Raw genomic sequence first — 13,326 nt, 5'->3', positions numbered from 1 at the left:
GCTAGTTCGAACAATGAAGTCTTCTCTTCTTCTTTCTTGGGCTCCTTCATTGGTTAATTTGGTTCCCTCTAATATTCGTAGGAAATACGTAGGCCTTGTTGATCCGGTTGCATCTTTTAAGTCAGACTTGGACAATATTTTGAGCAATATTCCTGATCAACCCTTCATTCAAGGATTAGCTCGGTCTGCCAACTCGAATTTGTTGGTAGACCAAATATCATACAAAGATTGAAAGGTAATAAATAGACGAATTATGACCTTTCATTTTAATAGTACTGGGGATTACATTCTCTGGAGCGGTTAAAAAGCCCGTGAAAAACCAAACCAAACCAAACCAAAAGAAGAAGGTTTCAAAATGGCAAATGGCTTCTGTTGGCGTTATAGCTATTTTTGTTTCCATCTTATCTTCGTTATAAGTACTTTCTTTGTACCATTTCAAGCCCGTATTAACGGCATATTTCATGAAGCAGTTTCATGAGAACGATGGTTTTGTGTTCGCCGGTCCCGAAAGTATTGCACGTGTACTATACGTGTGTACGTGTACGTACAAACCTTGAAGATCAACACAGTAACATTTTGAGCGAAATATTCAAGAGAAAAGTTTGCGAATTAAATTTTCAAACTTTAGAATAATGTCGTACTTTTCCACAAATACGGTATGTCATTAAGTAAAGAAGTGCGTGCTTGTTGATGAACGAATACTAAAGTCTCTTAAACAAGCTTTTTTCCAAGATTTTTTTCAGATCTCATTAAACTAGATGAGCACTTAAGCGGTGAACTAAAAAAATCATTTACAATCCCAAATTAAATGAGGAATACATCCATTTTCATATTATAGTAGCTCAAATCTTGACTTTCAGCGAGTTCATGAAAGCCTCGACTTTGACCTTTATGAACGAAAATCATTGCATACTTAATGTTTCTCATTGTTTGGTTCGCTTTGGATTTCTTTTCAGATCGATGTACTTTCAACAAATCTGAATTTGAGAGCCTCTCCAAATATTCAGCATTTCAATACGAAGAGCCAAAGAATATCTTCACTGCCAAAGGATGGGCAAACAATCAGTCAGAAATCAATTCGCAGAATGAAACCATTTACAACTTAAATTATCGATGCCAGTCCGAGCTAGGTAAGGCAACATTTGCATTGTTAACATTATCAAGAATAACCATATGGAAGTAGATTTTTAGACCCGTCTATTATTTAGTTTTTGTTATCAGGGTGCCGAAAACAGACGAAGCACTAGGCAGCTTATGTGATTGTGATGATTTATTCATTGCAGTTCCCAATCAAGCACCCCGATTGCCCCCAGAACGAATTATGGTCGTTAAGAGCATGCGTGTCTCTTGTTTAGTATTTTGGAACCAACAAAGTTTGGGGCTGTATTTTCATGCAATTAAACTAATGGACTATGTACATTGCGTACTCACACATTAAATTTTCACGTTTTAAGGGCATGTCGCAACATTTCTTTATCTTTGATACGAGCTCAAATCAAATACATTTGATCGACATAAAAACTGGCTTTGATGTACGAGTACTGACATTTTACAAAACCCTGCCTGCAATCCTTCTTCTCTTGAAAGCTGAAAGACATCCCTGAACAGATTTCTTGGAAATTAAATAGAGCATACATGTGGTCAAATAAATTTAGATTGGTTAAAGTCAGGGAAACATGCCAATCGTGAACTTGCCGTCGAATGCTCTCAATCCTCTTTGGGTGTGCATGAGGACGCCTTAAGATATTTGACAGAATGTTTGATGTTGCAGATGAATGGAAACAGTGCTAATTAAGTTTTACCTCTTCTTCCCCCTTTCTTTCATACCCAGTATTAAAATTAGAAGGAAATTATTAAAAATTACGATGCAAATCTTTATGGACCTTCAATGCATAATCTTGCCCTGAGTTTTATTCTAGATAACAATAACTGCTTCTTTATTAAGTGTTATTATGGTCGGTGCTGTAAACCTTGCTCAGAAAACGAAGAATTGGACAGGGATTCACTAAGAAAACTTAAAACATAAAAATGCCTAAATATTCTAAAAACAAGCTAATTACCAATGCATGAGAAAAATGGGAAGCATATTTTTCTTTGTCGAGTTTTAATGTCCAATATTGCTGTGATTTCCGGGCAACATATTGTTTTCGGTTTTAATACTCGGAGCTCTCTTTAGTAACAAGCTATCAACAGCTGGATATGTCTTTTAATTGTCAAAGATGTCCTAAAAAGAAGGGACACGCTCGAGTGTAAACTACATCAGATAAATATTTCAGCAACTATTACACAGACGGAAACAAAGATCAATCAAATAGGTATCCAGGGATCGTTATCACTTAGAAAAAGACGGAGAGGGGGCAGTCCACCAACGTATCAGGAAAAGTAATTAGAACAGTTACATAGATGGCGAGTGACAATGTTCAAATCACCAATAGCTAGTGTGGTACTACATTTCGTTTGAGTCCGAGAAACGATTCGTTATTGTGCGAGGATCCTTAAGCAAATGAAGAGAGAATACCCCGAGAAAATGCATGTGCATAAGTGGTTACAAAAAACAATTTGGGACGCCATTTACCTTGGACCTAGCTTTGCAGAAATGGATGTAGAAAAACACCGTTGTTGGGGAAAACATCCCCATTGGATAGATGAATAGTCTGACATGGAAAACTATGACAGTTGTTTTACAGCAGATTTTGTATTGTTTATAGTAGGTCCTAAAACTTTAGTCGATTCTTCAGTCTAGTGTAATAGTGTATGTTGGTGTACTAGTATTTTTCATTACGTCAGTTTTCAATAATGGCAGATGTTTGAACACACCTTATCCATCACAAATTCAGTTTACGACCGAGTAACAGTAGTCATAAATATTGCATCTATCATCTTAAACAAGGAGATGTAGTGGCGTCCTAGAATAGCTCGTCATAACTGAATTGGCCACTCTTGATCCGAGGTCTCGTCTAATCATTCAGTCTAGTTGATGTGGTATTTTTGATGGGCAATTAGGATGCCTATTAATCCCATCCGGACAGGATTAATAAATCTTCCATAATTATGCACGAGAAGCTGCTAAACTGGGGTCACCAGAAAAAGGGGAACTTGAAGGTTCCAACAATACCTGTTGTAATGAAGAAAGCTAGGTTTAAACAAAGATGCCACCCTGGTTTGAGGTAGGTACAAGGCATTTGAAGAAATCACTGATGATAATTACCCTTCATAATGTAAATTGGCAACCCTAGTTTTGCAACCTACGATTAGTCAGTTGGGAAATTCGTTTGATCCCGTCACTATAGGACGTCCGAATTGTGGGCCCGTTGTTGGAAACAATCATCAACATATAGCATTTGATATATTTCTCCTTATGATATTCTAGTCTAAAATGTACCCATCAGGTGCCTACCCACAAATAAAAATTTAAAGACCATATTTTTATTTATTAATGGGGGAAATGTCTTTCTTCACTTTTTGTAAGGCCATTCTTTTTCTCTATTATTGTATGTACTAAGCTCGGCAAATTCGGGATCACCTCTAGAAAATAATCTTGGCCTACGTTTCCCTCAATGAACTTTTGTGCATGGAACAAGATATGACCCATCCAATCAGCCTAAAACATAAAACATTACAACGCTGGTTATATTGACGAGTCTCGAAAAGACATTCCAAGGACACGCATGCGTATGTGTACGAGCATGAAAAAGAGAAAGGAATCGGACTAAAAATCCTGGGTGGATACGTACAAATGTCGATATATCAAAAGTCCTACACATGTGACATAATCAGACCTAAATATCTTGTATCATACGCAACACGTTGATCTCACATTGCAGTTGCAGCCACTGTTTTGAAAAATAATGTTACTCCTGATATTTATTGCGTTGCTTTTCCGCCACTGCCGCAGCCAAAGCAGCCCCTCGGCCGCTTCCATCCTCTGACAAAACCATTTCAAATTGAATGCAATCCGACACCAGGCGTCTTGTGGCTAATCTCATGCGCCGATCCAAATGAGGGTGAAACTTGTACAGAGACCCATCCATGCCCACGGTCACCCTGCGTCGCGCTACTTTATTGATAAGGCTGGCCACACCGGCTCCGGCTAGATAGGCAGCTCTCGTGCTGACACATTCACAAATGTAGCGAATTACTTGCAGATCAAAATCAGTGGCCAAGGTAATTTGCAGCTCCCACATGACTTGTTTGATGTTTGTAAAAGTGCTCCGGGTAATGTCAGCCTCAATCTCGGAAATGTATTTGGTAGGAAAGCCACCTGGCTGGCTGAGCTTTGGTTGCTCTTTTCCACCGAAAAGTACACCAAGCTGAATAGCATGAACTAGGATGTACCGTGCGAGTTCACCCAGGTACATTCCACTGATGAGCTTCTCATAAACCTGTTTGCCGGGGTTCAAGGAATTTGAATCCAAGTCATGATCAAATTGAGTCCGGATAATGTCCAGAGAACCGGTGTTGCCAAAAGCTCCCCACTCAGTGTTGATGACGACAGATTGACAACCACGAGGTCGGGGACCTTCATATTTCTCCACATGGCTCATATCCTCGACATATGACGCATTGGTCCCTGTTCCCAAAATGATCCCAATGGCACACTCGGGTCGCTTATAAGCACAAGCTAGAAGGCATCCCGTCGTATCGTTCAGAATAGCTTCGACCTGAATATTCAATTCGGGTCGTTTCTTGATGGATCGCTTTAGAAGTGTCACCACATCTTCACCCTCGACTCCGGCGTTATTGTATCCTTTGGTCCAATTTGTCAATTCAGCCCGGTCAAGTTGTATTTGTCGAGTTGGAAAACTGAAGGTGAACCCAAGATGGAACTTTTGTCCGTGAAGGTCGTGGTCTTTCATGAACTCAACTAAACAATCTGTCATGAAGTCAAACAGGTCCTCTCCCGGTCCCAGCATCAGTTTCTGGCTCACCTAAAGTTAAAAAGCAATACAGGTTGGTGAACCAAGACAAGTTAAGACAAGGATATGCCCCATGTTTTTTGATAGCCTGGTCAAATACCATTTTGACAAAAGAACAAGAATTATCCTGATCTTTTCCTCCAAGATAATAGAAAGGTCGATGGGCTTATCCTAGAGCTTATCCAGTTGAGGGGTGGGAAAGCTATTCAAACGTGTGACTGGACATTTTGAAGGTGGTAATCCAGAGGTGCCATAACGATGCTAACTTTTTTACTGCCTGACATCGTCATAATCACATTACTTAAAATCTAAATGCCCATTAAATCAGGACCATGATCATTTTTAAAAATGAGTAATCTTTGATAAAATACGTATTGGTCAACTTCTCACTGAATGAGGTCCTTTAGTCCATCAGTATTTCATCGAGGTAATGAAATCTTAGAGGCATTGCAAATGTTACAGGATTCAAAGCCATGACCCCATTTAATTTAGCTAAAACCAAGCCCAAATTTTGACCGTGATCTTTTCTATTGAGGACACCTTAAAACAAAATACCCCTATGCTTATTGCTAGTCAACTGAATGCTTTGGCATTTGAAAATTTCTTGGAAAACTGTCCCATAAGCTTCAATTATGGCTGAGTTGCTAAATGAAACATGATCATAAAAAAAAATACTTTGGAGGTTGGAAAGAGGAGGTATGGATTTTTCCGTATCTTTTGGTTCGCTCCAATTACACCATTTGAGTTGCAGCGGGAATGCAGTTCTTTTTTTTTTTTTTTGAAAACAGGAACAAATTACTGTAACTTTGCTAATTGTAATTTTGTTACTAGTGCCTGGCAAACGAGTTTTTAGTCAGTTCATTATATGGCAATTCAACTTGTTTTAGTATTCTTGGTTGGCAATCACTGGCGGAGGGATGCAATTAAACCTTCTCCAAGAGCAAAACATAAATAATGATGAGCCTTGAGGAAACATGGTGAATACGAAAAAACTTTGCACTTACTTTTTTGCCCAATTTGAGACAAGTTAACTAATACGGCATTTTAAGGGGAAGCACACCGTTCCATGTTGATATTCATGTTATTGGTGCTTTTCACGCAAACTTACTGTTATTAGATATAATAGGATTTAAACGTTGCTGTGCCTGTTTTTGCCATTATTTTGTTCCTAATTGCTCAAATATGAGCTGCAAAGAAATCAATCAATCTTTTTGAGTCTTGCTAAAAATGGTTCTTTTCTTTGTTTATTCCTATTTAGTGACCAAGGCCCTGCACTTGGACGTTAACCAGTATGAAAATACACTCGCCAAAGTGGAGAGCGAATGTTCAATCGGGGTAATGTCCAAGCCTTAACTCAGAGGTACGAGCGTTTGAAAAACTCGCCTCAAGTAAAACACAGAGCGCGTTATCCTTGTCCAGTTTTGTTGGAATGATCTTTTAGGTATTTTTGGCTATTTTCTTAACCTTTTGTAAGAGGTTTAATGATAAGGCGTTTGGGGAAGGTCGTCACCTCATTTTCAGTAAAATGAAAGCCATTTAAACATTACATACATCATCAATAAGATCATAGCAAACGTTTTCTGTGTTTGGGAATGACCAATTTTTCAACTGTAAACAATTCAAAAGAAACAAGCAGAAGTGCAGTAACAGCTGTTGCTTAAAGTGCAACAATGAAGTTTCTCTTCGTCACCTAACGGTGAGAATGTTAGAGAGGGCTTTGTCAAATACATTAACAGGGTTGAAAGGTCTTTAACTAAGCTTACATACTTTGCTGTTCAATCAACAAAATTGGACAGACACATTTTCTGTCAGCGAAAATTTAACTACACTTCGCAATATCCAACTGATATCCTTCTCCTCTGCAATTGAATCCGGTGCACAAACCGGTTCTTTTAAGGCTTTAAAGTCATGAAACATGCGCTCACGTTGCCATAATGATCCCATTGATGAATGTGAAATCCGCACCTCATGTTTGCAAGCCTTCATTTTCACTGATCTGGAACCGGCTTCAAGTTCAACCAAGATGACTCGAAAGTTTGTTCCACCAAGATCCAAGGCGAGATATTGACCACTCTCTCGCCCAGATGGAATCTCGTGCACATAGGTTACGAAGCTTTTGACGTTGGCTGAACGATTGGTGGCCTTGCCCAATCCTCGATTAACCTCGTCCAACATTCGTTTCTCAATGTGCCTCAAATGGGCGTCCGTCAAATGGAATTTGGAGGTGATTCGTTCCAAAATCCGGATCCTTTCGGCTTCCTTCGGCTTCGTTGGTGAAGGCAACCGCGGAAGAGCGAAATCATCGATGTCTTCATTTTCTTCTTTGAACTCCTTGATGGGAAAGGACTGAATGAGATGCTCAGCATCGGGTTGGCGTAGGATTTTGCTCCCCATATGAGTGCTGGTACCCGTGTAGGTAAAAGACAATGAGCGATTTCGACCTTCGGTTTTAAGCATAATTCTTGATTGCCAGTGTTCATTCGTTCAGATCTTGATCTCAACTGACTTAAGAGACGTACTCAAGGTGATCAAATCTGTCTGGCCAAAAAGTACAAGGTACAAGGCGGTGTGTTTCCATTTTGGAGGTAAAAGAGCTGAACCAAAGGTAAAAAAAAGAGCTAAGATTTAAGGATTTAAAAAGTGCTAAAAACATTGATTTAATGATTTTGCAGTTATTTCTCCAAATGCTGACGTAAAAGAGGTCTTTATAGCTCTTTAAAGTGAGATCTGGTCACCACGGACTTGTTCCAAAGGTCGAAGTACAGAAGTTGGTCTCATTGGGTAACGACTAGAGATGTCAATTCAGTAATCGTCATATCCGGTTTTGTGGGTCATTCCCTCGAATGAAACCAAGAGCAGAAAATGATTAGAGATTGAAAATGAACTGTCATTTTTTAAATCCAATCCGGTCTCTTCATATAATGAGTGAGTAGTCAGAATAGTAGTCGGAATAATCGAGGGTAAGACGATGAGTTTTCAACATTCAAAGCTATGGCACTCGATTGATAACATCAGTAAGGGAGGCTCATTTAGCTCATCACAAATCTATCCTGCTTGTTTAATAAATCCCAGTATTCTTAGAGAAAGCAAATCGGCTTATCTTGCTCATTTTGTGAAATGCTCTTTTTCCTCCCCTTTTATAATGATACTTGTGGAAAGCGGCCATTTGCTGTCACTTAGATCCAGGACCTATTTGCCAAAAAGAGTGCCCTCAGCTGAAGCAAAACAAAACTCAATGTCATCAAACCCTGTTTCAATTGTGTTTGTAAGAAATTTGTACAATCTTAAGGTTACAAATTATTTCTCTCAGACACTACCAACATTATAGAGAGCCCAATGAAGACGTCAATTTGACCGGCAACAGTTCCCATTTTGAATTAAGTTGACATTTGAATTTATTTATTTTTTGGTCTAGACTGGCCCTCAAGCTAGATAAATTTCTTAATTCCTGACGTTATTCATCAATCGCATCTAAAACTTAACCTGCATTCGAGATTAGGTGGCTGGCAACACATAACAGATAAAAATTAAAAATTCACCAATTTTGGACGCCTGTCATGTTAGTGATAAAACACTTCTTGAACCCTTGCATGTTTGACTAACCTGTTGAACCTTGAACGTGGCACTTTACTAACCCCTAAATGAAACGTAATCCATGGTACTACTAAAATGAAAGATTATAATTCGACTAACTGTTCCGACTTGAACTTTATAAAATATTTGGTCTGCCAACGAATTTGAGTTGGTTGACCCAGCTATTCCTTCATGTAAGGTTGATTTGGGATGTTTATCAATAATTTGTCCAAATCGGACTTGAAAGATGTTACTGGATGTCCAACTTCTTCATTAGTGATCGATTTTCTTTTCAGTCCCAAATAAAGTGACATCACTACTTCAGTATACATGACCCCATTAAGAAACGTTTAATCCCGCAAAGAGAGATCGATTACGCATGATTTCCTAATCCCCATTAACGTTATTACAATCTGATCGAAGTATGGTGGATTAGGATCTTAATCAGGGGCCTCTATTGATGTTTAGTATTTTTTGCATTATCTCTATCTCGTTAAATGTCTTAATCGTAAACTGGAGAATTTAGCTCAAAATACGCAAGTTATCTTGAACCAAGTTGGGATAAGAGGATAAAGTCTTCGACGTTTGAAATGTTTCACCTGCTTCTTTCCACCAAATTATAGCCTTTACTATCTTGACTTGAGAGGCAATTTGCGATTTTTTTTGCCTTTTTATGTTGATTTTTTTGGGGTAAGGGAAGTCATATCATATGACATTTATATATTTGCGATCATTACTGAAACTCGCTCCAATCGACAGTAACGACTCGACCCGACTATCTCTCCGTGAGTTTATAACCATCAAAAGCCTTATTGTTAGGCATAAGAGCATCATCCCGTTTTCAAAAATGAAGTTCCAGTTTTATGTCTCCTCCCCCATCTCCCTTGAGCGAAGTTTCTAGTAATTATTTCACTTTCAAACGTAGAGGGTGAACCAAAACCTGTTTCTGAACGCAACGTTGGACCTTTGGGAAAATGTTAGGGATCAAGTGAAAACTTGTTACGCTGACCTTTTCCCAAATTCAAGCCTCGTGTTAGTGAGCACTCCTAGCATGTTAAAAAGCAATCTTTTTTTTACTTAATTAATTTCACTTTTGGTTGACATCACAGATAATTCAGTTGATACGAAATTTTCCGTCAATAAGCTAATTCAAGGCCAGAAACAGCAGGAATTTCAAATCTGATCAATAACTTGGGAACATGGACTATGACGTTTGAAATCTACAGGGACAACTTTGCTCACTTGAAATTGTCTCTTTTTTAATCCATTTGCGGAGAAAGTTAAAGTTCTATCTTATTTTCAAACCCCTCCAAAGTTGAATCAACCATTTCTCTTTAATCCCTAGACAATAGCAAATATACGAACTTCTATCTTACCCAAAAAAAGATAACATGATTTGTGAACCCGACAATGGTTTTGCTTATTTAACTATTTGGGCAAATATTTAAGTAGCCTCTAACATCCATTTAAAGTTTGCGCTACTTATCCAAGGTTCCCCTTACAAAATACATCGGAAGACGACGACATACTTGAAATATTCTCATCCGAAAGCCAATTGCTAGACTTTCAAATCAAAGGGAATGTATCAGCAAATTTTGAATGATTTGCTGGTCACACTTGGGGAAAACTTTGAGTGGCGATCAAATACAAATTTCATTACTTTCCACAAATTCGTCTTATCTTTGCTGTCGTCAGGGAAAACTTATCGCACCTAAGTCAGGGTTTCTGTTCTTTAACGTACTCATGTACAATACTCAATGGTTACCAAGAAGATTTGTTTGTGTCTGTGTTAGTTGAAACTGAGGCAGGCAAAATTGAAATCGGACATTTTAGCTGAATGATTAGTCTGTTGTAGAAAAGTAGGTCGAACGATTTGTTCTTATTGATCAATGATCAGCAATGGCTTAACATGAGAATGTTCCAACAATGACTCGTATTGGTGAATGAAATCTTTTGGACGGAAGAAAAATCAGAAATTAGTTACGAGTGTGAAAAGGAAATTGACAACTTTAGTAAGACCTTCTGCATTATCACTATGAGCTTCCCTAAGAGACCTGCTCATAGGGTTACAAATCATCTGATGAAATCAATAGTGGGAGATTTCATCGTTTACATAGAAGAAGCATGAAGCTCTTGGGAAATTTCCCATCACTTATAAGTAGGGAAAACCTGATTAGAAATCCGGCTCTTCCCAAGAGGTTTTTTTCCTTCGTTTTAGGTAAATCATTTTCATTGTTGTCGTCATACTCTACTTTGAAACGAAAGGATGTATTCAAAGACTCAATTTCACTCATAATTGCATTTTGCTGCAATTAGACACATTTTTTTTTCTTTTCAGTTTCGAACACTAGAAGCAATGAAAATAAATATGATTGGAACATAATTCCGTCCGTTTGGTCAAGCCGTGATAGAATGCTGCAGAGTTCAATAGTTACTTCAAGTTTATAAATAGTAGTGTCTAGTTTTCAAGCCAGTTCGTTACGGCAATTCTTGCACTTATTGACCTAGGGCAAAGTATAGACTCAAATGGAATCAATTACATCAACTTCCAGTTTGAGATCATTTTCAAGTGACTTTTACATCTGCTCCTTATTGGGTATTTCTGAGAACATGCTCATAGATTGAGACGTAATGTTGATTGACATGTTGGATTTTTGTGATCGTTAAAATCAATGAATTTTCACATAAACTTGGTTACACATACTTCGTTGGCTCCTATACACGAACTTTGGTGTTTTTTTGAATTGCTATACCTCGCCTAAAAATGGACAAAATATAGCTTAAGGGCTGGAAAATCTGCCCAAATAGATACAAAAAATGGTAATAGGGGCTCAGCACCTTCGAAAATTTATCGTTTTCAAAGGATGACTAATTTTGCTTTTGCCCATTTTTTAGCGAAGTTATGTCAGGTAAAGGTTGTTTTCATTAAACGTGGCAACTCATTTTTGTTAAATAAATGATAATGAAATGAAAAACATATGGTTTGAAGTTTATGTAATGGTCTGAATGATTTCTTCCTTCTCCTCCAGAGTATGATGTAAATAAGATTTTAATTACGATTGATTCTGAATCTGTGGTCAAAATGTCACATGGTAGTAACATTTTTGGACAAAATAATAGAAAAGGATCACACGATCAGTTTGTTGTTGTTTTTTGTACCCCTTTGCGCCTAAGTGCCATCTTTCGGATAGGTAGGGAAGAGTCAAACGTAAAAATGACACAGCTTTTTCAACCAACAAATAAACTTCTGTATCAAAAAGAGCTTAAAGTTTTATCTTTTTATCCTTTCTAGCACAATCCTTTGTTGTTTTTTGTATGACACCTCCACTTATTTCGACACTAATGTAATTGACACATGCCACAGTCAAACCCTCGACACATCCCTACGTACTGCAAAAGGGGGCGCTCAAGTGCAAAGGGGTAAATAACGACCCCCGTGAGCATATCCTATTGACTGGAACATTTGAAAATTTAACCTTGAAAATGACGCATTCCGTTCAGTTTGAATTTCCCGCTTCTTTCGCCTTTTTATTTTGACAGGGATTGCTTACTCCTTGGGCTTTGTTTGCCCGCACTTTCAAGCAATGACAGACTTTTGTTTACATTTAGTTTACAATTTGTGACGTAAGGCATGGAGTACGTCAATTGTGGATTGTAGAGGGCCCTCTAGTGGAGTGGAAAGCTCGGTCGAAGATCGAACGTCTTCTAGAAAGGTTTTGTAGAGCTATGAGTTACCTCCTGATCAGATGCCTTCCCGCTGAGAGAGTCCTCAATGAATTCCATCTTCATGTTCAAGTACTCGATTAGGAGGAAACGCAAAACTGAAACGTCTTCTAGCGAGGTTTCAGAGAGCTTTCCTCTCCACTACTTCCGTACAACATGAGTAAGGCCGGTGAACCTTAACTGATTTGACTGATTAATTGAAACAAAGCATTGCCATGCCAACCCAAGTCAAAAAGAGTTAAAAGAAGATTCGGAACAGTTGGAAAATGACCAAAAAGTGCGAAGATTGGAAATTTGGAACGAAAAAATCCGTCCATTTTTTAACTCTTTTCCGAGCTCTAATGCTAATGAATTTAAAGGCAAAATTCATACTCTCGAAAATCTTGAACTCAAAATGTTTACAGTTAGTAGAACTTTGAACCTGCACGAAACAAGGGCCCATCAGTGATTATTTGGCCGTCAGAGGTCGCGAGGGGGCAGAGTACTTAGAAACCCAAGATTGCCCAATGATCAGCTCGCGGAAACCCCAGACTCCGGTATTGTTTGCACAACAGTTTTAGTTTGAGCTAGAAGAAGTTAGATTGTCAATGTCAAGAACCTGGACATTAAACAGGCTACAAAGGGCGCCAAAACGTAACTAATTTGGAAATTGTGTTCCTTAAAGGTCCCAAATCTAAGAGTTTTCCCTTGAATCTGGTCAAGCCTGAAGAAACCTATGGCAAATTGCATGAAGTTTTTAATGCCCATTTGAAGCTTTCCATCAATATCGGGTTCAAGTGGTCTTGGGGAGTAGACTTCAAAACATAAGAAAAGGTGAGCGAGATAAGTCTAGGTGCTTGTGTAAGGCGTTTTGTTCTACCCTTAAGTTCAATCGTACGCCATGCAGCATTTTGCTTTGTTTGGACATATCTCTAGCCACGGACTTCTAGAGATATGGACTGCAAACGGAAGCAAAAATATCCTATCTCCTAAACCGCCCATCTTATTCCAAATAAACACGTCATACGACCACAAGATCTTGTTGAATAGATGAACTCAGCCAAGTTTGAGCCTAAACCTATGCTTAGGGAACTCAGGAGACATGTTCAAAGTTATGTTGTAAACACTACATAAA

At 38.4% G+C, this 13,326-nt stretch overlaps 1 protein-coding gene across 1 annotated transcript; it reads right to left on the bottom strand.

The window, feature by feature from the left end:
• Positions 1-3,612: 3,612 nt before the first annotated feature.
• On the bottom strand, positions 3,613-7,530 carry LOC131883864 (hexokinase-like). Its single transcript, XM_059231463.1, has 2 exons — positions 6,882-7,530; positions 3,613-4,928 (listed from the first exon to the last, which is right to left on the bottom strand). Exons 1-2 carry the CDS (start codon positions 7,371-7,373, stop codon positions 3,852-3,854), a joined length of 1,569 nt encoding a protein of 522 aa, XP_059087446.1. The 5' UTR covers positions 7,374-7,530; the 3' UTR covers positions 3,613-3,851.
• Between the last annotated feature and the right edge of the window lie 5,796 nt (positions 7,531-13,326).

The sequence above is a fragment of the Tigriopus californicus genome, chromosome 7 (assembly GCF_007210705.1).
Source record: "Tigriopus californicus strain San Diego chromosome 7, Tcal_SD_v2.1, whole genome shotgun sequence".
NCBI classification, from domain to species: domain Eukaryota; kingdom Metazoa; phylum Arthropoda; class Copepoda; order Harpacticoida; family Harpacticidae; genus Tigriopus; species Tigriopus californicus.
This window is presented reverse-complemented; position numbering and strand designations above follow the sequence as displayed.

Bases quoted from the DNA above. Each gene is read 5' to 3' on its own strand.
- LOC131883864 (XM_059231463.1), bottom strand. From the start codon at position 7,373: ATGCTTAAAACCGAAGGTCGAAATCGCTCATTGTCTTTTACCTACACG. The intron at 4,929-6,881 runs GTGCGGATTTCA...TTTTAACTTTAG, and splicing joins TGAAGGCTTGCAAACATGAG to GTGAGCCAGAAACTGATGCT.